The sequence below is a fragment of the Crocodylus porosus genome, unplaced genomic scaffold (genome assembly GCF_001723895.1).
Source record: "Crocodylus porosus isolate Cpor-Errol unplaced genomic scaffold, CroPor_comp1, whole genome shotgun sequence".
NCBI lineage: Eukaryota > Metazoa > Chordata > Crocodylia > Crocodylidae > Crocodylus > Crocodylus porosus.
This window is the reverse complement of record NW_017728928.1, coordinates 1235805-1261988: the sequence shown is the minus strand read 5'-3', so window position 1 is coordinate 1261988 and position 26184 is coordinate 1235805. Positions and strand designations below refer to the sequence as shown.

General features: G+C 61.9%; 5 protein-coding genes across 7 annotated transcripts in view; 3 read left to right on the top strand and 2 right to left on the bottom strand.

The window, feature by feature from the left end:
* Position 1: 1 nt before the first annotated feature.
* On the top strand, positions 2 to 2843 carry GPRC5C (G protein-coupled receptor class C group 5 member C; the record flags this gene model as incomplete). The annotated part of the gene is made up of 4 exons (XM_019542793.1): positions 2 to 914; positions 1391 to 1485; positions 1614 to 1760; positions 1850 to 2843. Coding segments are annotated over 4 exons (1188 nt in total), but the record flags the coding sequence as incomplete, so codon positions are not given.
* Positions 2844 to 4414: 1571 nt separating this feature from the next.
* Positions 4415 to 17793, top strand: PDE6G (phosphodiesterase 6G). Of its 3 annotated transcripts, none has more exons than XM_019542303.1 (4): positions 4415 to 4531; positions 16374 to 16613; positions 17068 to 17108; positions 17499 to 17793. In XM_019542303.1, exons 2-4 carry the CDS (start codon positions 16459 to 16461, stop codon positions 17573 to 17575), a joined length of 273 nt encoding a protein of 90 aa, XP_019397848.1. In that variant the 5' UTR covers positions 4415 to 4531; positions 16374 to 16458; the 3' UTR covers positions 17576 to 17793. The 3 variants fall into 3 exon arrangements, with proteins under 3 accessions (XP_019397848.1, XP_019397850.1, XP_019397847.1); XM_019542305.1 differs by lacking the exon at positions 4415 to 4531 and adding an exon at positions 5458 to 5531; XM_019542302.1 differs by lacking the exon at positions 4415 to 4531 and adding an exon at positions 12483 to 12583.
* On the bottom strand, positions 7157 to 9526 carry CCDC137 (coiled-coil domain containing 137). The gene is made up of 5 exons (XM_019542301.1): positions 9486 to 9526; positions 9105 to 9300; positions 8609 to 8691; positions 8260 to 8333; positions 7157 to 7913 (listed from the first exon to the last, which is right to left on the bottom strand). Exons 1-5 carry the CDS (start codon positions 9520 to 9522, stop codon positions 7689 to 7691), a joined length of 615 nt encoding a protein of 204 aa, XP_019397846.1. The 5' UTR covers positions 9523 to 9526; the 3' UTR covers positions 7157 to 7688.
* Positions 17794 to 19090: 1297 nt separating the features above from the next.
* On the bottom strand, positions 19091 to 22530 carry TSPAN10 (tetraspanin 10). Its single transcript, XM_019542300.1, has 3 exons — positions 21746 to 22530; positions 19914 to 20503; positions 19091 to 19635 (listed from the first exon to the last, which is right to left on the bottom strand). Exons 1-3 carry the CDS (start codon positions 21872 to 21874, stop codon positions 19275 to 19277), a joined length of 1080 nt encoding a protein of 359 aa, XP_019397845.1. The 5' UTR covers positions 21875 to 22530; the 3' UTR covers positions 19091 to 19274.
* A 3547-nt stretch (positions 22531 to 26077) lies between these two features.
* The window catches only part of NPLOC4 (NPL4 homolog, ubiquitin recognition factor), a 36518-nt gene continuing 36411 nt past the window's right edge, over positions 26078 to 26184 (top strand). The window contains exon 1 of the mRNA XM_019542792.1: positions 26078 to 26152. Within this exon, the coding sequence (XP_019398337.1) occupies positions 26078 to 26152 (75 nt within the window). The remainder of the gene's footprint in view (positions 26153 to 26184) is intronic.

Here is a 26184-nt window from a genome sequence, read left to right as displayed (position 1 = left end):
GCTGGCGCCGCTGTACTTCGCTCTCTGCGACCTGTCGGCGCCCTGGGGCGTGGCGGTGGAAGCCGCGGCCAGCCTGGGCATCGTGACCAGCTTCGTGCTCGCCATCGTGCTGGTGGCCAGCCTGCCCTTCGCCCAGGACCCCCGCAAGCGGAGCCTGGTGGGCACCCAGGTCGTCTTCCTGCTGGGCACCCTCGGGCTCTTCTGCCTGGCCTTCGCCTTCGTGGTCGGCCGGGATTTCTCCACCTGCGCTGCCCGGCGCTTCCTCTTCGGCGTGCTCTTCGCCGCCTGCTTCTCCTGCCTGCTGGCTCACGCGCTCAGCCTCAACCTGCTGGCGCGGCGCAACCGGGCGCCGCGGGGCTGGGCCACCTTCGCGGTGGCCGTGGCGCTGGCGGCCGTGGAGGCCATCATCAACGCCGAGTGGCTGCTCATCACGGTGGCGAGGAACGGGGGTGCCGCCCCGGACCCCTGCGCCGTGGCCAACGAGGACTTCGTGCTGGCGCTGCTCTACGTCATGCTGCTGCTGCTGGCCGCCTTCGTGGCGGCCTGGCCCCCGCTCTGCGGCCGCCACGCGCACTGGAGGAAGCACGCGGTCTTCATCCTCCTCACCGCCGCCCTCTCGGCGGCCGTCTGGGTGGTCTGGATCGTCATGTACGTCTACGGCAACCGGCAGCGCGGCACGCCGGGCTGGGACGACCCCACGCTGGCCGTGGCCCTGGTCGCCAACGCCAGCGTCTTCCTCCTGCTCTACGCCATCCCCGAGGTGACGCACGTGACGCGCCCGGGCCCCGAGCAGGCCTACGAGGACGACGGGTACCCGACGCGGGGCGTGGGCTACGAGACCATCCTCAAGGAGCACAAGGCTCAGAGCATGTTTGTGGAGAACAAGGCTTTCTCCATGGACGAGCCCGCCTCAGGTAGGAGCCGAGGGGCTGGGGTCGGTGCTGCCCCTCCCGCCGTGCCCGGGGGCAGGCTTTGCGGTGCTGGTTCACCCAGCCGGCCCGCGCCTGCCCCCAGCCCGATGCGCGGGCGGCGCAGCCCGACCTCGCCGCTGCCCGGGGCGACGAAGCCCGCCGGGAGGACGAGCGGGGCTGCGGGAAGGTCCCCAGCTGCTGCTGGATGAGTCAGCTCGTTAGAGCCTGTTTGCTTTGTTGGACAATTAACGGTGCCTGCTGCGGGGGTGCAGCCAAAGCCAGGGAGAGGCTGGGCCAGGGGCTGCTGCCAGGGCAGAGACGCCCTTGGTGTGGCCCAGCCCCGAGGGGTCTTGCGGGGCAGGGCGCCGGTCTGCCCTGCGGCTGGGCATTCGCCCGCCGCGTAGGTCCAAGCGCGGCGCTGGCTCCTGACCCTCGGGCCTGCCACGGGCCACGCTCAGCGCCGCGTCTTCTCTCTGCAGCCAAGAAGCCCGTGTCCCCGTACAGCGGCTACAACGGGCAGCTCCTGACGAGCGTGTACCAGCCCACCGAGATGGCTCTGATGCACAAGGGGCCGGTGAGTGAATCCCACCCCGGGGGGGGGGGGGTTTCTGGTGTGATGGAGGCGCGGCAGGCTGTGCCAAGGCGGGGGGGCATTGTGGGCACGGGGGTCCCTGCTCACGCCCGCCTCTGTCCCGCCGGCAGCCTGAGAGCCCCTACGATGTCATCCTGCCCCGTGCCACGGCCAACAGCCTGGCCATGGGCAGCGCCAACTCCACCCTGCGCGCCGAGGACGTCTACGCCGCCCAGGCCCGGCAGGCCGCGGGCCCCAAGGACGGCAGGGGCCAGCAGGTCCGTGACGATGGGGCGGGAGGCCAGGAGCCGGGCACTTCTGGCTCTGATCTTTGCCCCCTGTCCTGACCCCTCTCCCTCTGCCACAGACGCAGTCCCCGTACGGCAAGGGCAGGTGGTAGCGGCCCGCGCCCCGAATCCTGCAGTGCCGCCCGCCCGTGCCTCTGCGGCGGGGCTGCCGCGCCGCGCCTTCCCCCTTGCCCCCCGCAGCCGTGCTGGGGTCGAGGCCAGAGCGCCCGGCAGGGCTGAAACTGAGACAGAGCCAGCCTGGGGGGAGCCCGGAGACCCTCGTACCCCCGCCAGCCCGGCGCCCGCCCCTGCGGAGGCTGCCCAGAGCCCGTCCTGGACACGAACGGCCTTCCCACCGGGCTCGCCCCGGGTCAGCAACATCTGTAGACTGCTCTGCCGGGCATCTGGACCCCAGCAACTGCCCCTGAGCCCCCCCAGCAGGGACCCGCGGGCTCGAGGGCAGAGCTGCTCCGAGGAAGGACTCCAGGATCTGTCGGTGCCTTCGTGGGGCTGAGCCGGGGGCCGCCCGGGCAGCCCTCCCCTCTCTGTCCTAGGACCCGCCGGGTCCCCCGACTCCCCTGTGCCAAGCCCCGTGCCATGCTGAGGCAGGCACAAGGCAGCGTCCTTAGTCAGGCCTAGGAGCCCCGCCACCGCCCGCTGCCTTCTGTGCCTCAGTTTCCCCCTCTCGCCAAGCGGAGCTAACAGCACCGAGCTCCCCGTCCCAGCTCGCTCCCCGCCGGGGGAGAAAAAGCACCGTCCTAGTGCAAGGAGGCCTAGTGCCCCACACGGCCCCGCAGCCTTTCTCTGCGGTCGCAGCATTCAGTGCCTTCCTGCCGGGGCTCCTCCTGTCCCGGCAATTTGGTTTTTTTAAGCTGCATCTGCAAGCATGTCTGTCCCCGGGGCAGCCCCCACCCCCGGCCAGCTCCGATGCCCGGGGCCATCCACAGGCGTGTGAAGGGCCACGGGGACAAGCAGGGACTAGGGTGGGGGCTGTTATCTCCTCCCTGCGGGGGGCTTTCGGCTTTCTCTTTTTTTAGAGCAGACTCCATGTGTAATAAAGCAGCCGGGTTTTTTTCTTTGCGGCTCTGTGTCTTCCCTGCCTGCTCGGGGAGCGCTGTGAGCTGGGCACGGAGCAGACAGGCCACCCCTCTCCCGGGGTTATTGGCTGCAAACCCCATCAAGCTTCCTGCCCCCCGGTAGGGCGACGCTGCCTGGCCATCCCTGCCCCGAGAGCCAGGCGCCATCTGATCCCAGCCCTCTGCTTCTTTTGGGGGGGCTCTTAAGGCTCCTCCGTCCCTCCAGCCTCTTCCCCTTCCCCGCCCCCAGGCTCTGCCTGGCGCGGTCAGCCCGGCCGAGACCCATCGGTTCTGGGTCTGGAGGGACGGACGGGCTGAGACCTAGCAAACTCGCTGCACTCAGCCCCCCGAGCGCTCGCGGAGCCAGCAGCCTGGGCCCTGTGTGGCTGTGGGGCAAAGATACGCCAAGGTCGGGCACCGTCTCTGCCCGGATTGTCTTTCCCCCTCTGCAGTGATTTTTTTTTTTTTTCTTTTTCTTTTTCCCCTGCCAGGCAGGAAGCCTGCGGCCGGCGCCATGAATTATTGAGTGCCTCCAGCTCCAGCGCGGGAGCCAGGTGACCTCTTCCTCCTTGAGAGCAGAGGGAGGAGGTGTGGGGGCTGCGCCAGCCCGAGACGGGGTGTCTGCCCCTGGGCTCGGAGGGGAGCCTGGGGGCCCGTTCCCTGGGGCTGGGGGCTGGACGCCTGGGTCCTTCCCTTGTTCTTTGCTGGTTCCTGTTTCCCAGACTCTTGGTGGGTCCAGCTACCAGACCCGGACGGGGGTGATTTCCCTGCAAGCTGGCTGCTCTCTGCCCCAGGGTTACTGAGTAACCCACCAGGAAGCTGGCACCGAGGAGATAAGAGCTGGGAACTGGAGCAAGCAGGGCTGGGCCAGGCAGAGATCAGTCTGTAGCAGGCGGGTGCCAGGATCGGGGCCGCTGGGGGCAGCCGTGTTGGTCCGCCCCGTGCTGCCAGCCCTTTGCTGGCAGCTCGTTGCCCCATGGGGCTTGCCCCCCATGCCTGATTCTCAGGGCACCAAGGCCCGGAGAGCCCTGGCTGCCCTGACATCTGCTCAGCCCTCCGGGCCAAAGGGGCCAAAGTCCAGCCCGGCTGAGGTGTGTACCCTGTGCCAGGCTGGGCATCACCACCTTATCTCCCATGTGCGTGGGAACAGGCTGCCCCGGGGACTCTGCCCTGCCCCTGCTTGCGTTCGTCTCCCCTGTGCCTCCCAGCCCGGCAGGAGCCGCGCGGCCGCAAGTGGCTTCCTGGACACCTCATGATGCCAAGTCCGGCGGCTCAGCCCTGCTGCTCTGGGGTCAGGGGGAACGGTGCGCCATTAACAGCCGAGTAGCCAGGCGGGACCTGCCTGCTCCGGTTCCCAAGGACACGGCCGCTGCCCCTGAGCGCGGCATTGGAGGCGCTGGCCCTGGGCCCTGCCAGGCGCACCGTATCTAGGCAATAGCCCCGTGTCTAATCTCCTTGGGCTTTGTAAACAAGCAGCTGCCCTTTCGCTCGGCTGAGCGTGGGCACGGGAGGGGAGGGGGGGGCCTCAGCCCAGCAGCTGCCCGGGGTTTGCGGCGCTGTGGCCCTGCGGGGCAGGAGCCCAGCATCTGGGGCCACATGTTGGTCCCGCTAGCTCGCCACACCATCTGGCACGTGGCACTGCCCAGGGGCAGGGCGACCATGCTGTGGTGCAAGTTGCAAGGCAGCGTGAGTAGCCAGGGCACGGTGCCAGGCTGGGGTGGGTTCCAGCTCCTCGTGCTCCTACCTGCCGGGGTGGAGTATCCCCTGCCCCGGCCTGGTGCCTGTGCATTGCCCTGCTGCCCTTGGGCCCTGGGCACTGCCAGCATCTCCCCTGGGCGTGGGCACAAGCAACGTGGCTCCCTTCCCTCCTGGCAGCCCAAGGTCTCCGGCTCCTCCAGCCCGGCCCGGCCTGAGGGAAAGGGACCGGCCATGGAGCTGTCCCCTGCCCAGCTGGGCACAGCCCTTCACAACCACAACCTGGAGCTGGGCCTTGGGGTGTGAGGGACGCCAGCCTGCCCCGTGGCTCCCAGCCCTTCCCCGCCTCTCAGGCCAGGCCGGAGCAGTGCTCCAGCCAGGCAAAGCAGGGCAGGGCTGGGCACCGGCTGCCGACAGGAGCTCTTTGTGCAAGCCCGGTGCTCGCTCAGCATGGTGGCGGGGCCGGCTGAACAGCGCTGCCTTTGTCCTCGGCGGCAGGTGAAGCAAAGTGGCTTCCCCAGGCTCCCCCTGCAAGCGCGGGCGCCCGCGCTGGAATCTGCCGGGGGGGACCAGGGTGGGCCAGGCCTCGCCGCCGGCTCAAGAGCTTTGCAGAACGAAAGCGGTGTCATCCCACCCCATTGCAACAGCTCAGTGGCCACACACGCAGCCATGCACCTGTGCACCTGGGGGCACAAAGGAAAGGAGTGCCTGCACCCACATCCCAGCTGCTGGTCTGGGAATGTGTGCACGGGCATGGGTGTCTGCAGGGCCAGCTGGGATACCCCAGGGCAGGGGCTCAGGGCTGCATGAGCCGTGTACCTTGGGGCCGTGGGTCACAGGCCCAGGGTACCGAGTGGGACAGAGACCGCCCCTGTTGAAGCTCAGGTGTGGAAAGGGCCTGCAGGTGAGAGGGCTGGGTGCATGATCCCACCTGGGCTGGGCTCTGCCCACTCCCCACCACACCTGGCAGGAGGCTTGCAGGGAGCTCCAGGTAAGTGGCAGCACCTGGGGCAAGCTGCCACCCTGGGCAAAGCAGGTCCCTCCAGGCCAGGGGATTCTCCAGCAGCCGAGCTGCGCTGGTGCAAACACAGAGGCTGATGTGGGGGCTCTGGACAGGAGCGAGGGGCCTGGTCTCATGGCAGAGAGGAAGAAACCAGCTGCCAGCAGAGCAGCTCCCTGCCGTGGGCAGAAGGGACCCCTGGACAGCCGAGGACATGTGGAGGTGGGTGCCACGGCTGTGTCCGCGCCATTCCTATGCCAGCTGCAGCTGGAGGAGCCCCGGATCACTCCTCCCGGGGGGACCGCGTCCGCACCAGTCACTCCTGCCCGAGCTAAGGGGAGGCTCTGGCTGATCTGCCTTATACCAGGGCAGGCTGGTTGGGAAGCACGGGCCTGTGCTGGCTTCACGGTGGACAAGCACCGGGGTTGGGGGATGGTAGGCAGGTGTGCACTGGCCCGCAGTGCTGAGTGGGCTGCACAGCCCCTGCCCAGGGCACTGCTCCCCCGCCCCGACCTGTCTGCTATGAGGCTGATGGGAAGATAGAGCCGGAGGAGGTTATCACCCCCTGAAAGCCTGGAGCGGGGGCAGGCAGCAGCTCAGTGACTCCTGCACCCAGGCAAATGCTGGGGGTTGTGGTGGGGGTGCAGCTGGGGCTCAGGTCCAGGGAGCTGCAGACCCCACAGCAGAGCTAAAACCAGGTCCCCCAGCTGCAGCAGCCTGGCAGGCCAAGGGCCCCACACACCAGCTGCTCCCAGCCCAGGTTGTCCTTCCTCCTGCAGCGCGGAGGGTGGGTGTCACCTTACCACTCCACAAACAGCTGCTGTGAAAGGAGCCCTGTGTGCCCGTGCGAGAAGGGGCAGGCTCTGGGGTTTGCCAGGGCTGGAAATCTCTCCGTCACCTCCCTGCCGGGCCCGGGCTTCCAAATCCTGGGATGGGGCCCACGCTCCCAGCAGGACCGAGCCCAGACCAAGACAGGCTGAACAGAGCAGGCAGGGGCAGTGCAGAACCCATGCCAATGTGTCTCGGTATCTATGGTGGGGAGACGGTAAATGATCCAGGCCCCAGTCCCTACCAGGCCCATGGCTCGGAGCTGAGAGCTTGGTCAGTGCAGGGCAACTACCAGTGCCTGGCCTGTGCTCAGCACAGGGAGATGGAGCCGGTCAAGGCTGCCCCAGAGCAGCTCAGGCAGGGACTAAGCTGCACCCAGCAGGCTGCCCTTGTGTGCCAGGCCCCACTGCCCATCGCTCTTGGTGGAGTGGAGGGGAGAAAAGGGCTAGGACACAGCAAAAACTACTGCTAAACCAGAGATGATCTGGGGCCAAAGACTGCAGCAGCAGACCCCGGGGCCTGTGCAGCTGGGTCCCCAGGTCGAGCCTCTCTGTACCTCCCTGCGAGTGGAAGTAGCTGCCTGGCACTGGTGCCAAGGCAGAGCCACAGGCTGCAATACAGCTAGGGTGGGAGCTCAGCCGTACCCCAGGGTCTGCAGCCCGCCCCGGAGCTGCACAGGGAAGCTGAGCACAGCCCCCAGCCAAGCATCCGAGCCAGCAGCATCCCCTTCTCCTGCAGGCCCGGGTGCCAGCTACAGCTACGGGTGCAATGCCCACGGGTGCAACGTCCCAGCGTCAGCCTGTGCCTGGAGCCTGGCCCTGGCCACAGCGGGTGCAAGCTGCCACCTGCTGGCACGAGGGACGCAGGACAGTTGAAGCTGGTTGTAGGGGAGAGGACGAGACACTGCTGTTGATGTCTTTATTCCATCCAGTAGACGCAGCCAGGAACTTTTGAGGGGGCCTGGAGCTCCCAGCCCTGGCTCCAGGCTGTCACCAAGAGAGACCAGCTCCCAGGGCATCACTTCTCCACCAGCAGGTTCCCATGCCCCAGTAGTGACAGACCCCTGGCAGGGCCGGCTCCCAGCAGAAGACAGGCAGTGAGGGTCCCACTGCCCAGCTCGGCACAGGTATGGGGGGCTCTAGTCATTGCTGAGCTCAGCTCTGTGCCCAAATGTCCCTTAGCTTCCCCTCAAGCAAGTGGCTGCTGCTGCCACCCAGCTCCAGGCTGCAAGGAACAAGCAAACTCAGGGCCATGGTGACCCCCCGTTTTGCCCCCTTGAGTCCCCTCCCAGCTCTGTCTGAGACAGTGGAGCCCCAAGGCTCATAGCAGGCTCTTCTGTGTGCCCTTGCCAGGGCGGCTGGGAGATGGCTCCAGCTGCTGCTGCTGCTGCTTGAGTTTCTTCATGCGCCGGTAGGCCAAAACAACCCTCTCCCTCTCCTCCTCCAAGATGCGCTGGCGTGCCAGGGACATAGGGGCAGGTTTGGACGCGGGGGGCACGTGTCCAGGGCCCAGCAGAGACATCAGCAGGAGCTGCTTTTGACCAGCCTGTAGGGAAGATTAGCCAGGACTTAAGGCCCATTAAGGGATAACAGGTTCGAGTCTGCAGGGACAGACCCTGGCAATTAAGATACCAGGAATCCAGTCACCCAGGGCAAGGGCATCCCAATCCCCACAGCAAGCAGGTGACCTCAAAACCCAGAAGGGATGTGGCAGCCTCCTGCCTCTTAGCTCCTGCCTGGAGGCCTGACTGGGGGCAGCAGGGAGGGGGCTGTAGGCTGGGGTAGCAGGGCAGGACCAGGAAGTATCAACAGTCAGGAGTTGGAGAACTGCAGATTGGTACCGAGGGTCCCGACCAAGCTGGGCTGAAAAGTCAGGTGTGGACACAGCTCACCTTGTCAGTGCTCTTCCGGGGCCTGGCTGTGAGCACCGGGGGCTGCAGAGCCACCTCCCCAAACTTCACAGGGTCTGTGGGGCAGAGGGGAGAAGGCAGGTGTCACTCGAGGTATCGAACAGCCAGAGCTCCCATCCTCTCACCCCACCCAGCACCGCGGCACTGGTGATCCTTGCCCCAAAGCCCCGTAGCGCCTGGACACCTACGGCAATAGCTTCCCTCCATTCTGAAATGCATCCGCTTCTCAGGGGAGAGCCTGGAGCCTGCATCCTTGGGGGCCAGCATGAGAACATGGGGCCCGGTTCTCTTCCCTGCCTGACCCACCCCACCCCAGCCTGGTGCTAGCTACCTTGGAGCAGGGCCCGCTCCAGCATCACTGCCTTCTTCTCCGCTTTCTTCTTCCGAACTTTATCCAGCCTCTTGTTCCAGAACCTGCAGACACAGGGGGAGGCAGAGCCAGGTCCGAGTTAGGGATGCTCAGTGCTCTGCCCCCAGCAGCCCGGGGCGAGGTGCTGCTGGGTTTTAGTGCCCAGGAGAGCTGGTTCAGCACAGTGCAGTGGGGGCCCACGGCTGGTTCTGGGAACGGTGGGCTGGGTGCAGACTTGGGAGCCTGCCCCAGGGTAGGGAAAAGCTGGGTGATTTGGCCCCTTGGCAACCCGCTGCTTTTATCCTTTCCTTTCCATGCTCCAGGATGCAAAAGAGTTAGTATACAACCCCCCCGCCCCCGGGGTGACAGCCCGGAGCCAGCACATGGTCCCTGCCGCACAGGGCAATACATCGTCCTGGGGCAGACCCGCCCTGCCCGCCCCAGCCCTTGCCCGGGTGGCGAGCACTGCCAGACGTACTCCTTCTTCCGGGCAGACTTTTCCGGGGCTGGCTCCTGCTTCTCGGGCTCGCGCTGCAGCTGGTTCTGGGTGAGGAACAGCACATGCTGCGCCTCCTGCTCCATGCGCCGCACGAACGCCGCCTCCGGCTCCCGCTTGCGCCGCTTGAACTTGGGCACCACGATGTCATCCTGGGCCGCCGGCTTCGGCTTCCTCTCTATGGGACGCAGGGGGAGGCGATGCCCACGCTGTCCCGCCAGAGGCAGGGCCAAGGCGGAGACCCAGGACCCCTCCACCCCCGTTCCCGAGGCTCCTGGAGAAGCGGGGGGACAACCGCCCGGCTCCGCTCCATTCCAGGGACAGGGGGCACCGAGCTGCGGGTCCCGGCCCCGGCCCTGTTACCTGCCCGCCGCCGCCTCCTGGCCGGCCGCTTCCCCATGGCGGCGCCCACCCACGTGCCGGCCGCACGCGACACTTCCTGCTGCCCTCTGACCCCGCCGCCCCCATTGGCCAGCCTCGCGCGGAGCCCCGCCCCCGGCCTAGTTCCTCCACTCCCATTGGTTCTCTGCTGCGCGGAAGTGGCGTTGCGATTGGCCGCCGCTGCCAGGGTCGGGATGTTGCTGTGGGGGGCTGCTGAGTGCTGCCGGCGCCTGACTGCCGGGACCCAGGCAAGGGCAGGGGCAGGGGCAGGGGGCAAAGGGCAAAGGTTAAAGGCTGCCTGGGCGAAAGGGGCCCTGGGGGCAAAGGTTAAAGGTCGCCTGGGGGAAGGGATGTTGGGAGCGGGCGCAGTTTGGGGCAGGGGCGTTGGGAGGGCAAAGGTCAGGGGGTCTAGGCAAGGGGTAGGGGGCACTGGGGTACTTTTGGGGGGCTGTCGTTGGCTGGGGGTGGGCTGAAAAGTCAGCTGGGGGGCTCGGGGCCATGTCCTGGCGTCAAGACTGGGGTGGGGTCTGGGGCTAGCTGGGCAGGGGTCCTGCCTGCCCATCATTCCCGGTGTGCTTCCCCCCACAGGGATGCTGGCAGCGCTGCAGAGGCGCCCCCCTGGCCCTGGGGCTCTCTGCCGGGCAGCAGGTCCTGCCCCCGTGCCCTGGCTCCCGTAGCCTCCAGCGGTGCCCGGCCAGCCCGGCCAAGGCCGACCCCACGGGTGCCCCCGGCCGCAGCCCCCAGGCGGCGGGCGAGGCAGAGCCCTGCCTCCGGGAAGCCTCGGCACCCGGGAAGGATGGGGCCAGCCCTTTCTCGGTGCCCCCCACGCTGCTCCCGCCCACGAACTGCTGCATGAGCGGGTGCCACAACTGCGTGTGGCTGGCCTACGTGGAGGAGCTGCTGCAGCACTACCGGGACGGCGGGGAGCAGGCCCTCGCCGCCGTGGAGCGGCACATCCAGGACGAGAACATCAAGGCGGTGCTGAAGATGGAGATCAGCCTCCGCGTGAAGAAGGACTGATGCCCTGGTGCCGCCTCGAGGACCCTCCTCCTGCCCGCGGGTGCCCCAAGGCCGCCCCTGCCCCTGCTCAGATGGACTCAGGAGGGGCTCGGGGCTCTGCACACCAGTGGGTTATTTATTTATTTATCCACTTGGCTCGGTGCAGATGAGGCGGGAATAAATCCTGACCCGTGCATGCAGCCTCTCTGCGTTCCCAGTGCCTGGCACGGCAGGTCCCTGCTCATGGTTGGGGCATCTGGGCGCTGCCATGGTATGTCTTGCCTTGCCTGTGCTAGCTTCGTGTCGAGGCTGGGTATCCAGAGAGCTGGCAGTTTGGGGCCCTGGGCTCTGTGGGGGTCGTGCCTACCTCCAGAGTCCTCAGCGGGCGATGAGCGTAGAGATTCTTGCATCTGTGAGGCACGTGCCCAATCCATCCACGTCTGGGCTGCTCTGGGGGTCACACAACACAGCCCAGGGGCATGTAAGGCCTGCAGGGCCGTGCCCCCACATGGTCTCTCCCCAGCACGCCAGGCCTAGCCTGGCCCTTCCCTGCAACTCGTGTCCCTCTGGGGCTGGCATTTCAGGTGCTGCAGTTCTTTCCTCCCTGCTTGCTAACCGTTGCTGTGTGGATGCTGGCCGCCTCTGGTACAGGCTGGAAAAGCCATGCCCAGCCCCCCAGGGGGTCTGAGGGCAGCTGTAAGATAGCTAATGAACTCGTTCCCCAGCTCCCGCCCCAGCTTGGGACCTGTCCTGTGAGGCCGGGGTCATTGTGGAGCAGCGTTTGGTAGCAGGTCTTGGGACAGCCTCGGTAATGAGCAGGGCTGCCGGGACCCCCAGCTCAGCCAGCTCGACTGCAAACATTCCTGCCTGGGGCTGAGCCTCTCTGCTGTAGTTGAGCTAAGGATAATTAGTGGAGAGGCCTGGAGTTCAATTAAAATGTGCCCAGCTTAGGCCTGTTATAATGGCTTTAGTGCAAGGGGATTAAGGGGAAAGCTCAAAGAAGGCAACCCAGCGGCAGACCGGGAGAGCATGGGGCACCCAGTCCAGGGCACCCAAGGCATATCACCAAGGACTCTGAGCCTGGTTAAGAGCTGCTGGGACCTGCAGGACTCACCGCTGCTTACAGAATTGGGCCCCACCCCAGCCACGGTTGGTCAGGAGGAGGCCGCTGCATTGAGGAGCCTGCCAGAGCCCAGATGCTTGGTGATGTCCCTGCTGCTCAAGGTGGCACAGCAGGTAAGGCCCCGGGGGCAAGACATGGGCTGGCATCGTGCACCTAGATCTACGTGTTGTGGCTCACACGTGATTTGCTCTCCAGGGCACAGGCTGTCCATGTGCAGAGCAGAATCCAGTCAGTACCGGGTATGGAGGCCACCTTGTGACCAAATAGCCAGGAGCGGGGCTGTGACATGCCCAAAGCAGAGTGGGGCAGGTGTGCTGAATGCCCCTTTCTGTTGGGCCTGCATACAGGGCATTTTGCCTCCCTTCCCAGATGTCTCTGCCTTGACTTAACAAGCGCCTGATGACAAGGGAGCCGTGGCCAGGGCAATTTGAGAAGCAGCTGGTGGGGCCCCAATAGCTGTGTGGGTGTGTAGGATGCATGCTGGGGTGCCCTCCCTGTACCCCAGGGGCTGCAAGACCTGGCCCAGGCTCCCCATCCAAGCAGACTCAATGCAGTCCACTCCAGGTGCCTGGTTGCCAGCACGTGCAGTTTGCAAGTGAAAGGAGGCTTGGAAATGCCCTGAGCCCAGGGCAAAGCTGAGGCCCTTTGGGGCGGCGTTTTGGCCCATAAAGCCCCCAGTAAAGCAGACAGCAGCTGGTGTGATGACACTGTGGCAACCCCCTCTGGTGCACATGCACGGCCCCCTCCTCCTGGCCACGCACATATCATTGCAGAGGACGTCAGATTACCCCTTTCAAAAAGAAGGGTCATAATCCTATTACGTGGGAGCAGGATAAATCCTTGGGCCCCCTGGACCCATCCAGAGTGTCTATAGGACTCCAGGCCATTGCAGTCAGCGAGCGTGGACTGGAGCGCTGGCCCTCCACGAGCTGCTAGTCCTGTGAACCAGCTGGCCAGGGTGAGTACCCCCCTGCGAGGGCAGTGCCCTGAACGCGGCAGTTCTCAGCTCCCAGCGTCTGCTGCCTGTCCACTTTGGCTGCCCTCGTGTCACCCACAGGTGGGGGCAGCTGTGTTTCCTCCTGGGCGCAGGGGGCTAGGACTTGACACTGGGTTTTGGGGTGAGTTCAGCAGGGTGAAGGCATTGGGACTCGGAGGCGTAATCCCGTGGGCTGTGGGGGGTGCCTGGTATAGCACGGCAGGAGCCCCTAGGCTGTCTCAGTTCCCTTTCCCCTTGCTGACATAAGAATTTCTCTTTACTGTCCGAGCCCCCAAGGTCTGGAACAGTCTGCCATTGGAGGTGGTTCAAGCACCTACATTGAACACCTTCAAGAGTAAATTGGATGCTTATCTTGCTGGGACCCTATGACCCCAGCTGACTTCCTGCCCTTTGGGCAGGGGGCTGGACTCGATGATCTCCCGAGGTCCCTTCCAGCCCTAATGGCTATGAAATCTATGAAAAAACCTCCCACCACCCTGTGTTGCCACACTGGGCCCTGCACAAAAGCCACCTCCAAATCCTTGGGATAGTGGAAAACTCGGCTGGGCTCTGCCAAGCTGTTGCCTGCCTCGGGGCACCGTGGGGGGTAGGTGCCCCATTACCAGGGTGGGCAGTAAGGGTCCAAACTTCATGTTTCTGCGTGTTTTCTTTTCAATTCCCCTGCCCTGGAACTGGCGTTTCCACCTCCATCTCCAGGGGAGCTGTGGAAGGGGGTCCTGGGAGGGGAGCCCTTGCCAAGGGACAGGTTGGCTATCAGTGGAGGGTCCCCCAGGCAAGCATGGTGGTGGTGGGAGCAGGGGAAATGGTTTTCTGCGGGACATGCCGAGAGATCCCATCCCGTTGGGATTGTCAAGCACACGTTTGTTAGCCTTGCTGGGAAGGGATGCAGGGATCCTCCACCCTGGGGCTGACCCAGCCGGCTGCCTGAGTGCTGCCAGTCCCGGGACACGGGGAAGTGGGAAGAGAAGCCCTGACTTGTGGTGCCTGTAGCCCCCTGGGCCGGAGTTGTTGCCCACCTGGGGGTTTAAAGGCGAGAGAGACGCCTGCTGATGCAGATGAGCAGCGCGCCCTTGAGCCAGGAGAGTGGGGGGGACAGGGCAGATGACATTGCACCCAATCCTGACCTGGACACAGGTCACAGCGTTCCCGCTGGGATGACGCACGCGCTGGATGCTAAGCGCGGGGGCCTTGTGGCTCTTCCTGCTGTTGCCCAGTGACCTCATGGGCCTGTGCAGGGCATTAGGCACCGTGCGGGTGTCCGGCCTGAGCGTAAGAGCCCTGAGGAGCTTAGTGCCTAAAGACACGGGACGGACGGGATCAGTGCAGGGGGGAGGTGGCCTCTGAGCCATGGGTGTCAGCTTCTGCCCCCAAGGTCACCTTCACCCCGTCCGTCCCTGGGCTTAGCAGCTAGCAAGGGGCCTGGCAGGCAGGGAGGGGCAGCACTGCGGGAGAAGGGTGGCCACGTGCATGGGTGCGGGGTGGAGGCTCGTGGGGGCTGGGGACCGGCGCAGGGCCCTTACTGGGAGCTGAGCAGGTAACAGTGCTTGGTTCGGGGCTGTGTGGGAGAAGACTGTGAGGGGGAATTGCCCTGGGTGCAGAGAGCTTGCACCGCGGCTGAAACGAGATGGCTTTTGCCCCGTCTCTGCCTTCCCTGGGACTCATTTCAGTGTTAGCGGGGACGCCTTTCCTAACAGGACCCCTGCGTCAAGGGCAAGGCAATGTTTCGACCTCCCCATGGTTTCCCCTCCGTGTTTCCCAGCTGAGAAGCTGCCCCAAGCTTGCAGCTCCTGGCTACCTGGAGACACCTCTGGGGCTGTCCTGCCTGGAAGGCTCCTCCCTTGCCGACGTGCTGGGGTTTGCACCCGGGATGAGGGTCTCGGCTGGGAAAGTTTGGCTTTTCTCCCCTGTGGCAGGTCCCGGGGGGCGGGGGGTGTGGTGCTGTCAGGACAGATGGCAAGAGAACGTGTGGTGTTCCCCCCCCACCCCCCAGGTACACCAGGCTGGGGCTGTGTAGAGCCAGCACGTGGCCTGTCCATGCACTGGTGGGGGCAGGCCTGCATTTGGGGTAGGGCAGGGCTGGTGGTTGTAACCCTGGGGGATGGTCTCTGCCTCGTGATCTCTGGGCAGCTGCAGCCTGGCAGCTTATGCTTTCCCTCTCCCTGCGGGTGCCTGCGCCCCCAGGAGCTGGGCTGTTTAGTGTGCAGAAGAGAAGACTGAGGGGGATTTGATAGTAGCCTTCAACTCCCTGCAGGGGGGCTGCAAAGAGGATGGAGGTGGGCTGTTCTCAATGGGGGCAGATGACGGAAGGAGCAATGGGCTCAAGTTGCAGGAAGGGAAGTTGAGGTTGGGTATTAGGAGGGCAGTAAAGCACTGGAACAAGCTCCCCAGAAAGGGGGTGGCATCTCCATCCTTGGAAGTGTTGATAAAGCCTTGGCTGGGATGATGTAGTTAGGGCTGGTCCTGCTTCGAACAGGAGGTTGGACTAGATGTGACCTCCTGGGGTCCCTTCAGCCCTCATTTTCTAGGATTCAGTGACTCCCACCCAGCTCCTGCTCTCTGGCTGCTCATTATGGAAAGGCTTTTCCCTGGGATTGGCTTTAAATCTGCTACTTTCACTGAGCGGTTTCCCCTCGTGCCACACAAGCCGATAAGCGAGGTGACCTCCTGGCATCTTTCTGCTGCCGCCTCCTGGTTGCTTGCTCGGCTCTGGGGAAGTCCAGCTGCCCGGGCACCGGGCCGGGAGCCCGTGTTGCCGCCCCTCGGGGCAGGGGCAGAGTCGTTTGTGCTCTGGAGCGGGGCTCCCTGCCCAAGGAGGAGAAATGCAGAGGGCAGCGTCGATGGGGGAGGTCTGTGCATTACCTGTTGCACTTTGGAAGTCAGAGGGATGCCAGGCTCGCCCACCGTGGCTGCAGGGGCGACCGGGGAGCACGGACCCCGGGGCCTGGCACGCCAGGGAGTGAGGCTCTGGTTTGCCCTTGACCTCACGTGGCTCGCAGGTGTTGGCAACAAGCTGGGGTCCATGTGATCTGCCACGCACGTGGCCCGGTCTGGTCCTGTGGGGCACTTAGAGCACCCCGTGCTGAGCAGACCTCCACGTGCTGCTGATCCATTCAGCCCCCTCCCGCTCTCGGGCAGGGTAAAGCAGTCGGAGCCCCTGGGATGCAGCTGCCCCGGGTGTCCGGCAGGCTCTGAACCCTGGCTGGGGGGCAGGGGGAAGCAGCCAGTATTTGTAAGCAAATGGTTTTGGGGTGGAAGAAGCTTGAGGCTGCAGCCCCAGGTTGGTCCGTGGATGCCCTTCAGTGCCTTTGCGGTAATGAGATTAGCGCATCTGAGCTGGGCTAATTCCAAGGTTGCAGGCACTTCCCTTCAGCACCGCAGCAGGGGCAGGTCCCTGTCCCACAGCTAGACGCGGAGCCTCCAGCACACGGGCACGGAGGGTCTCGTTACCATGCTCTGACACCGGCGCCTGGTCCAAGCAATTCGGGGGCTCCTATTCGGGCTGCACCTCTTAGCATAGCCATGGGGGGTGTTGGTGTGGGGACCAGAAAGCACAGCTGTAGCCACAGGGCAAACGAGGCTGCTGCATGGCAGGACTACAGCCCTGCTGCATGCCTCATCCATGCCCAGCCTTGCAGCCCCAATGTGGCACTCAGCCCTCTTCTAGCAGGGGCCGTGGTTGAGCCAGCGAAGCCCAGGCTGACCCAGGAGGGCAGTATGCAGCCCCCATGCAGCGAATTCCCTGTGCCCGCAGGTGTGACCAGCCGAGCTGCATCTGAGGAGAAGCTACAACCTGGAGCCAGGGTGACCACGCCAGCCGCCAACTGCCCGCCGCAGCCATGAGCCTGGAGCCGCCCAAGCTGGAGTACAAGGAGTTCAAATCAGCCACCAGGGTGACTGGCGGGCCAGCCACCCCCAGAAAAGGGCCCCCCAAATTCAAGCAGAGGCAAACCAGGCAGTTCAAGAGCAAACCGCCCAAGAAGGGGGTCCAGGGGTAAGTGTGTGAGGGGCTGAGCTCTGTTATAACAGGGGTTTGGGGGACCTTGGGGTGCAGAACATCCCAGCAGACAGAGCATGCCAGGACCTGCCAAGCTAGGATGCTTGCCCGAGTTGGCATCCGAGCCATGCGCACCCCTCCCCAGCACTGCCCTAGCAGCCAGGACCCATTCATCACTGCATCATCAAGTGCCCTGCCCTACCACCCCCCCGGGGACAAGGGTGCGTACACAGGGCAAGCCAGAGCAGGGATGCGCAGGGAGGTGCGGCCAGCTCAGGGGTGGGCAGGGCAGATTGACATCCCAGGGAGACCGCTGGCAGTGCTCAGGCTCTCTGCCTTGCACCCTCACGGCAGTGCTAGGGGACTCGAGCAGTGGTGGCTGCTGGGCTGGGGCAGAGGTGAGGGAGCTCCCGGGCTGGAGAGATGAATGCGTCCCTGTGTTTGCCTGCAGGTTCGGTGACGACATCCCTGGCATGGAAGGACTGGGCACAGGTACTGAGCCGTGGGACCCGGGGACGGTGTGGGAACACGGGAGAGCGGTGCTAGCTTGTGGCAGGCACTGGGCCAACCCCTCTCTCCCTCAAGCCCCGCTAGCACTTGTCAGTCATGGGCAGCAGCATGCTGTGCTGTCCAGCCCCTCTCCTCTGCTCTGCCTTTTTGAGCTGAGACTGGGGACTCCCTGCCTCATTCCCCACGGCAATACCAGTGTGCCCAGACCCCGTCCTGCCCCTGATCCCCCTCTCTCTGAAGAGGCAAACACTCCTACAGGGCTTTAAAGGACACTGGAGGAAGCACGGGTGCCAGGGTGCTGGTGTGAGCACCGTGCATGATGCCCTGGCAGCCTGCAATCTCTCACCAGCATTCTCGTTCCTTCCCTTCCAGATATCACTGTGATCTGCCCCTGGGAAGCCTTCAGTCACCTGGAGCTCCACGAGCTGGCTCAATACGGCATCATCTAGGCAGCGCTCTGGGCGCAGGGCACGCACCTCTTTTTCTTCCCCCACCCTGCCACCCACATAGATCACGGCCTTGGCTATGTAGGTAGAGGGAGCTGTGTCTGCACTGCAGCTGCACCGTAGCCGGAGGAGCTAACCCCAGGCTTGTAGCGAACGAGCCCTGTCCCCCAGGCTTGTAGTGATCAGAGCGGTTGGCATTAAACTCGGGACGATCAGTAGGACCCGCGTCGTGTCTGTGTCTCTCTTGCCAGCTCTGCCCTACGCCAGACCCCTTAGCACTGGGTTCCCATGACATGAGCCCCTTCCTTAAGTCTCGCCCTCCAGGCGTTGGAGTTCCCTACCCTCAAGGCCAGTCTCCAGAGCAGGGCCCTCCTGCACACTCAGCTCCCTGGAGCCAAGAGCCACACAGGCTGGACCCAGCCACTCCCTGGGGACATCAGGGCAGCTCACAAGGCAGGTTTATGGTGTGGTGCTGCTTGCCAGAAGCTGCTTCAGGACAGAAATCATCCCCTTGCCCCACTTGTGCCCCAAGTTAATGGAACCTGTCCCCCCCGAGGCTGCTTCCCTAGCACTTCCCATCCCCGAGCATGTCTCAAGCTCTGGGCGTGCAGCAGTGCTTGAATGCAGCCAGCTCCAGGGAAGGAGAGAAAAAAATATCGCCCTTGACCTGCTGCAACCAGCTCCTGGGCTCTCTCATGCAAGGGTGCTGGGTATAATTTAAGCCTGTGCCTTTTAGGAGAACAAAAAAGGGTCTGGGAAGGCGAGTGCTTGGAGCTGTGGTTCTGAAAAAGCTATTTGCACCTGGGGGGAAAGAAGGAAAGAGCAGCTGATCTCCATGCATAAGCAGTACTGCTGGTCCACGGACAGCCAGCGCCGGGGCAGTCCCCGACTCAAAGCCCAACAGTCTGGGCATGCCCAAGGTGGGGGAGTCACTGCCACAACCCTGGACTGCCCTTCTGGGTAAAGGTGACCTTGCTGGGGGCTGCACCAGGGCAGGGCTGAGTGGCTGGGGGCAAAGTGCTACAGCATCAGCCCCTCTCTAAAGTCTGGCCGTGCTTGCGACAGCTTGTTTTGAGGCCTGAGACAGGAGCCAGGCCAGCAGAGCTAGTGCATGTGGGACTGCTCTTGGGTCCCCAGACAGCAGGGCAAAGAGGGGCCCATGTTGTGGTCAGGGAATGAGGGAGTCAGCCCCACTCTCCCTATAGGGGCAGCATAGCTGTTCCCTCAAACAGCGGAAGCCTCAGCCCTCAGGCATTTAAGCACCCCCATCCACCACCCATGCTCCTTCAGCCAGGGCCCTGGGGTACTGCCACCACACATACTGCCAAGGGCATAGAGGAACAGGGCATCTCCTTTTGCAAAGGAGCTCAGACTTTGCAAGAAAGGAGCTCATCCCAGCAGGCAGAGGCCAGCACAACTGCTCCTGCTGCAAGGACCCAGGCTAAGCTAAGGTAAGTGGAGTCGGGGGGAAAATGAGAAAGCACCCCCACACACCACAAGACAGCCCAAGTCCTTGAGTCAGTCCATAGGTTTATTCAGAAAGTGGAGGGGCTGTGCAAGCACAGCAGAGCCCTCCTTCCACACAACAGGCTAAAAGGCCATTCTCTGCAACCATCCAGAGAGCAGGGCTCGTACCCCAGGGCATTCAGGGTAGGTAGGGCTGGAAGATCCTCAGGTTCAGCGTCAGCTTGTGTAGAGCCAGTCAAGTTCCCATCGGCCCTGTGTGTCCAGGGTCCAGGCTCGTGCCACGGGTCATCTGGATCGCCGCACGAGCGAGGGCCACGTCCACCAGCAGCTTGGTGGCCAGCAACAAGCTTCCAACCTCCACGGCCAGCAGGCAGGCGAAGTAGGATCCGATCACCCCCACGTGGCTGTTGAGCCACCGTGTCACCTGGGGCAGGCAGCCCCCAAGGGAGATGGTGCCTGCAGCCACGGAGGCCACCAGGCCCAGGGCCCCAAAGCCGCACTGCGAGTTGGCGATGGTCCCGTTTCCCAGAGGCTCCAGGCAGCAGGAAGCTGGAACGCCACAGGCTTGGACGCCGGGAGAGCTGCAGTTAAAATACCTAGGATGGGACAAGGTGGGTTGGAGAGGGTCCACTTAAACTGCAGCAATCCTAGCAGTAAAGCCTCCGCTCCCCACAGCACTGGACTAGGAGCCCAGGGGCACGGTAAGCAGCTGCAAAGACTCCTGTACAATACATGCAACAGCAGCTTGCCCGGCTGCAACGCGCTCCGTGCTAGCCAAACCCCATACTGGTGGCTTTCCCAAAGCCAAGTCATTTCAGGCTTCACAGCTGCCACTCAGCACCCCAGAAGAGCCCTCCCCAGGCCTGCTACTCACAGGTTGGTCTCCCAATCCAAGTAGGACTCCACCCCGCAGCACTGCAAGCCTGTCTGGATTTCATCCATGAGGAACTGCAGGTCGAGGTCGTCCTGATATCGCAGCACGGCCAGCAGCATGGTGTCCCGCAGCGAGTCCTTTATCCGGTGCCTCAGGGTGTACAGCAGCAGCCCGCCCAGGAGCTCCATGGCCACGAAGGTGAGGACACCCCCAGTGAAGAACTTGAGGAGGCAGATGTTGGCATAGAGGGCCCCCGCACAGCCCGCCAGGGACAGCGTGCTGACCGCCAGCCCCACTAGGGCCAGGAAGAGCATGGGGTCCGTGCCCAGGAGCCCGACGTGCTCGCCCAGCAGCGACTCCTTGTCCAGGAGCCCCCAGACCCCGACCGCCAGGGTCAGCAAGCCCAGGATGGAGAACAGGAGGTTCCAGCTGAAGGCCACGTACCGGACGCAGGAGCTGCAGGTGCCCAGGGGTGGCTCGAGACGCTGCCACTTCCCCAGGCACGCGTGGTCGGCGTCTGGGTCTTCAGTGGAGAAGGACAGGACGTCACGGAGGTGGGACACCGGGAACAGCCTGCCCAGCCCGGGGCGCTGATGGGATGGAGAGAGCGCAAACGAGTCAGTTGGCTTCACCCAGAGCAGACCCCCACCTTGCAGAAGCCCTAGCCCAGGGGGCTTGGCACGCAGCTCTGGTCCCAGGAAGATGCCAAACCAAACCCGTCATGGGAGATGGGGAGGATGCTGAAAGCAACCAGCCCTCAGGGAGACCTCAGGGCTTTGGGGCTCAGTTTAAAGTGGGGGACAGGGGTAAGGAGCCCCCAGACCATGTGGTTGGCCCCGACCCAGCATCCAGGTAGATGCAGGGGTGGAGGACCAGTGTCCTGCCCAGCACCACATGGGGGATGGGGAAGCTGGGAAATGAGCAATGGTTCCTACGGCTGGAAGTGCCCGGTCCTGGTTCTGCAGCAGCCCGTTCCCACCGGTCCTACACCCCGCAGCCCGACACCCTCCGAAGCCGAGAGGCCCATGCTGTAGATCCAGCAGAACTGGAGGTGGGACAGCATGGAGGGCCCCGAGCAGAGATCAGAGGGGCCTAGGGCAAGAAATGCCCCACCTATGCCCTGCTGTAGAGCACCAGGCTGCCACACACAGATAGTTCAGGGTTCAGGATCCCTGTAACAATCCAGTCAAGATGGGCTGCCCTCCCAAAGAAAGCTGCCTTCCTTTAGATGCCTCCGGCTCAGGCCATGCTCCCCAGAGGGAGTGGATCTTCAGCTGCTTGGCCATTAGTCCTGGTTTTACCACACTGCACAAGTCCATCAGGGATTACACCTGCCTCACCCAGAGCTGACCACATGGCACTGGTCCCAGGGTACATGTCTTCCCATCGCTAGCCCTTCTCTCTAAAAAGCTGCACAGAAGCTCTTCCTGCCTAGCCAGAGCAGCGTGGGTATGCAGAGCCCAGCTCAGGAGCTGGGGACAGGAATTAAAGCTTCCTCCAGTCCCCAAAGCTTCTGGATGAGGTTAGTTGCTTGCTAGACAGTTAGCAGAGGGAGGAAAGTCGTCCCCTTGATCGAGAACAGGGCTAACGGTTGCAGGGCTCATGAGAGTTTGACCCTTACAGCCAGGGCTGGAGGGTCTGCTCAGCACCCTCAGGGCGAGGAGGAGAAGACAGATGCTAGGAATGCAACCGCTCCTCAGAGTATTTGCACCTCCTAGGTAGAGAGCAACCCCCAAACCTACCCAAGGGCATCCAGATGCACAAAGCAGCCCCTGGAGAAGCATTAAGCCAGCATCTCTGCAGCCAGCCTGTAGCACAGACCTAGCATTTACCTTGGGTAGCAAGCAGCTGCGCTCATCCTCTTCCACCGTCACCTCCTCAAGGGAAACCTCCTGCTCAGCAGTGCCAGGGCACTTGAAGAGCCTGCCTCGCATTGCTTCCAGCCTGTGCTTGAATTTCATCCTGCTGCTTTTTTCCCAGGCCTGGTCAGCAAGAAGCCCACACAAGCAACAGGGTGGGAGCAGAGGCAGGGGAGCCCCGGGGCTGAGCAGATATCTTGATCATGCTGGAATCATGTGAGAAGTCACATTTCATGGCTTAAATAGGCCCCAGCACCTCTGGACCAATTCTGGCTCCTCTGCAGCTGGGCGTAGTTCAGGGCTTTCTGCCCAAATGGCTGCAAAGAGAAAGGGAGCCCTGGTGAGGCGGTGGTTTCTAATCAGCCATCCCCAGGGGCTGCTCGCAGCTCAGCTGTACCCCCCTGCCCCCGAAATCTGCTTCCGCAGCTTAGCCCTGCTTTGCGTTTCCCTCATGGCTCTGGGTAAACATTTTTTAAAGGGCCTAGGTGATTTAGGAACCCATTTCCAAAAGCAGAGCTCCTGGGGCTATTTTCAAAGGTTCAAACAGCAGGCAGACCCGCTGCCAGGTGAAGGGGATACGTAAGAAATGCCACGCTGGGGCAAATACAGGATATAAATAACAATGATGGGGGTCAGCTCTCTAATTCCCTCAAGCTCCTTTGAAGATCCCCACTCTTGCTTACTCAGAGTAATATTTCTGCCGTGACAGAGCCCGATTCCCAGCTGCAAAGTGCCAGGGATCACGTACCATTGACTCCCAGTAAGATTTAAGCCAGGCATTTCTGGAAGCGGGACTCGGGCTCCTATATCATTTAGGAGCTTCTGGAAATGCTGCCCTGGGTCTCCCCAAGCACCAGTGTAGAGACAGCCCCAATTAAAGTGTCTCGTGGAGGCTTCAGTTTTCTCCTCCTTCAGTCAAAGCCTGTTGCAGAACGGGGTGCCCAAAGCCACGGTCTCCGTGCTGCCTTGTGTCCATCAGGGTCTTGGCTCTATTATCCTCAGTCCTCCTTTATTTGGCATAGGCGGCTTTTCTGGGCCCTTCCTCTTTGCGTGACACCTGCTTCATCTGCAGCAGCTCCTCAGCCGTGCAGCCTCCATCCGCCTTCCCCCCCATGTCCATGCCTGTCAATATGTTCCCAGGGTTGTTATTTGGGAGACTGCTCATAGTTCCTCCTTCCATGCCCCATCCAGCTTCCTCCACCTCCCTTAGCATGCACATTGCGCAGGCATTTAATTTTTAGTCCGTTTGCATCTTTTTCTGTTAGCTAGTAGCTCCCAATACAGGGTGTTATGTGCAGGCCTTCTCGCTGCTGATCCTTCACCTTGCGTGGCACCCCTCGTCCGGCAGACCCTGGGCGTTCCCTACATGGATGCCGTGCCTTGCTTCTCCTGGGTCGTACTCCTTTGACATCTCTTTGTCAGGGAACAGGGGTGCTGATAACGAGAGGTTTCTGCCCACGTTCATTGATTCTCTCTTCACCTGTATTTCCACAGCCCCTGACTGCAGCAGGGGCTGCATGGCAGGTGATCGCTCTGCCTAGCATGCACTGATCTCGTAGTCTGGTGTCCTCTTCTGATGCTTTCTTCTTCCTCAGGCTGTCTTGGGACCCAGTCAGATGCTCTTTCTAGCTCTACAAAGACCACAGTGATAGAGCAATTTGACTACTGGGTCCTGTACGCTATGTTTTAACTCTGCCCTCAATTCCTTTCAACCCAGGTAGCACCTGTTGCCCCACGCAATTCCTCCTCCCTGCACAAATCCAGACATCCTCCTGCCTGCACATCGACCCAGGAGGATGGGTTGATGCTGAGGGAACTTGCTAGCTGGGGGAAGCGTTATCGCTTCAGCTAGCCACTATTGCAGATCAGCAGGGAGAAGGGTGATGTCCTCTGTGCTCCTTGCCTGCTCCCCCTTTCATGGATGAACATGGGGGGCTCGCCAGGCTGCTGAGCACTAGGTTCACAACCGCGGCTCGGGAGCAGCGACACTGGCGTGGCCCAAGGGACTTAAGGACTGTGCCGTTGGCACCAGGGGAAGCTGAGAACTGGCAACAAACTTCTACCCGGTGTCCTGGGTGGGAGACCATCCCAGGCTTCACTAGCTTGTTGGCTGATGGAAGGAGTCAGCAGCTCATCAAGGGCATTTTGGTGCAACGATGACACTTTTGGCCCATGTGCAACCCACATGCTGCTAAAAGAGCATGTGGGTTGCAAAAAGTCGGGTCCTGCAGATCATCTGCCCTGTGACACTTGCTTGGCAGAAGTGGATGACAGAAGAATCTCTTCGGTTGGGTTTTGGCTCCAAACCAAGCCCCTTTCCCCTCTCCTGCGCACATCCCATTTGTTACTGTCAGAGGTATCATTGGCGGGGATCCTGGAGACCGTGATCCTGAACTGGGGCAGGCTGCAGAGTGCCGAACCGATCTGCTCTGTGTTTGATGCGAGCAGACAGTGAGCCAGGGCTAAGCAGGGCTTCAGGTAGGGTGGCCATCATAGAGGACGGTCCAGTTGTCATATTTTGAGAGCAAAACAGAGGACATAAAGGCACCAGGTTTCGTATCAATAGAAGACAGAGGAGCAGAAAACCAGACTGTCCTCTATGATGGCCACCCTAGCTGCAGGACAGATTCAAAGAGTCAGGTCATGCATATGCATTTTTGGGCACTGGTAACTGGGTTTCTCTGAACCTTTTGAGCAGTGAGGGAGGGTGCTGGCATGTTTTATGCGATAAGAGAAGCAGGCTTAGTGACCCAGCACTTGCACTGAATCTGGACGTGCCTAGGGGGTCGGGGTACAGACCGAGGCATTGGCATGAGTGTACAAAGCCTTTGCAAGCCCCAGAGAGTTCAGTCAATGCCTCCTTTACGTGCATTTGTCCACCACTGTTACAAAGCCTGAGCGTTGCCTGGGGCTGCCCTACAGACACTTGGCCTGACAGACGGACTTGGGTAGGGTTGCCAGCTCTATTCCGGGAGGTTTCTGCAATGCCAGTGTGCCCATGACACACAGTGCCAGCGTGCCCGTGTGCTTGCGTGCATCAGGTATGGATTATGGTGCGTGAACTTGACATCAGGAAGCCAAATGCAGATGACTATTACACTTAAAAAAACCCACTGGACTACTGAACAAATCAGATTTGTCATTCAACATTTAATATTTGTTTTAATGAATGCCCTATTGTTGACCACCAGGGTGATCCACTCTGCATGATGCAGCTTTCAGAAATTGCAGGGTTTTTCTTTAAACGGCCGTGTTTTAGTAAGGTTTCTCTCCTGTCTGGCTGTTGAGTTGCAAAATGGATTGACTTAACTCCAAGCCAGCTAAACATTTGTCTTCCTCCTGTTGCCATATTCTTGCATTTTGCATTCACAGCTTTGCTGCCTTGTGCTCCTGGTACATTGTGCCGAGTCTCCTGGAGATTTATATCTAATTCCTGGAGCCTCCAGGGCCATCCTGGAGGGCTGCCCTGAGCAGACGTGGCCTGGCACGTGGGGCTTTCTGAATTCACTGGGGCAAGGCAGGGGGGTCAAGCCCGGGGGGTGGTCTGTGATGTGCAGGGATTCTGGTTTTCTCTGATTTAAAAGAATCCCCAATTTTCGGATTAAAAAAAGGAACCCAAAATCCACATTTTCCCGTGATTAAAATGAAACACCGCTATACATATTTTGTATATACGAGTCTGGTATCCAGATTGTAGCCATATTGGTTTAGAGGAAAAAAAGCAATCCAGACTGGTAGTAGAGGTGATCTCTTTTATTGGACCGCCGAGATTTTTGCAAAAAAAAAAAGTCTTTAATTGCAAACTCTTGAATTGCACGCGCAAGTGTTCAGGCACTTGCAATGAAAGCGTGCAATTCAAGAAAGCTTGCAATTAAAGATTACTTTTTTTTTTTTCCAAAAAGCTAATAAACCGCCTCTACCATGAGTCCGGCTTGTGTGTATATTAGTGATGTTTCATTTTCAATCATGGGGGAAAGTGCGGATTTCGGGTTGCTTGTTTTTAATATGAAAGTCAAGTTTGTTCGTTTTTTAAATTGGAGAAAACCAGGCGTTTTAAATCGGAGAAAAACAGCTTGTGGGGGGGCAGAGGGCAGCAGGTATTGCCCAGCACGTTGTAGCCCACAAATTCGGGGGACGACCGGCCAGAGTGTACCCAGGGCCAGGCCCTCCCTGACCCCCACCCGCCTCCATCCATCCCCCTCCCTGCCCCGCGGAGGGCTGCTTAGAAGGGTAGGAACAGAAATGCGGCGGAACCGACGTGCGGGGAGGGAAGGGTTTACGTGATGCACCATAAGGGGGCGGGGGATGGCGGGTGGCAACGGACCCTTCCGGTTCGCGCCGGAAGCCGGAAGTGCGGTGCTGGGGAGCGGGGCCGGAACCGTTTGGACCCGGAACCTTGGTGCCGGCCTGGG

Coding starts and splice junctions, on each gene's coding strand:
- CCDC137 (XM_019542301.1), bottom strand. CDS start 9,522: ATGGGGAAGCGGCCGGCCAGGAGGCGGCGGCGGGCAG. Junction 9,301..9,485: donor CAGGAGGCGGCGGCGGGCAG/GTAACAGGGCCG, acceptor TGCGTCCCATAG/AGAGGAAGCCGAAGCCGGCG. Junction 8,334..8,608: donor GGAGCGGGCCCTGCTCCAAG/GTAGCTAGCACC, acceptor TCTGCCCCACAG/ACCCTGTGAAGTTTGGGGAG.
- PDE6G (XM_019542303.1), top strand. CDS start 16,459: ATGAGCCTGGAGCCGCCCAAGCTGGAGTACAAGGAGTTCAAATCAGCC. Junction 16,614..17,067: donor CCCAAGAAGGGGGTCCAGGG/GTAAGTGTGTGA, acceptor GTTTGCCTGCAG/GTTCGGTGACGACATCCCTG. Junction 17,109..17,498: donor CATGGAAGGACTGGGCACAG/GTACTGAGCCGT, acceptor CTTCCCTTCCAG/ATATCACTGTGATCTGCCCC.
- TSPAN10 (XM_019542300.1), bottom strand. CDS start 21,874: ATGAAATTCAAGCACAGGCTGGAAGCAATGCGAGGCAGGCTCTTCAAG. Junction 20,504..21,745: donor GCAGCTGCTTGCTACCCAAG/GTAAATGCTAGG, acceptor CCATCCCATCAG/CGCCCCGGGCTGGGCAGGCT. Junction 19,636..19,913: donor TTGGATTGGGAGACCAACCT/GTGAGTAGCAGG, acceptor GTCCCATCCTAG/GTATTTTAACTGCAGCTCTC.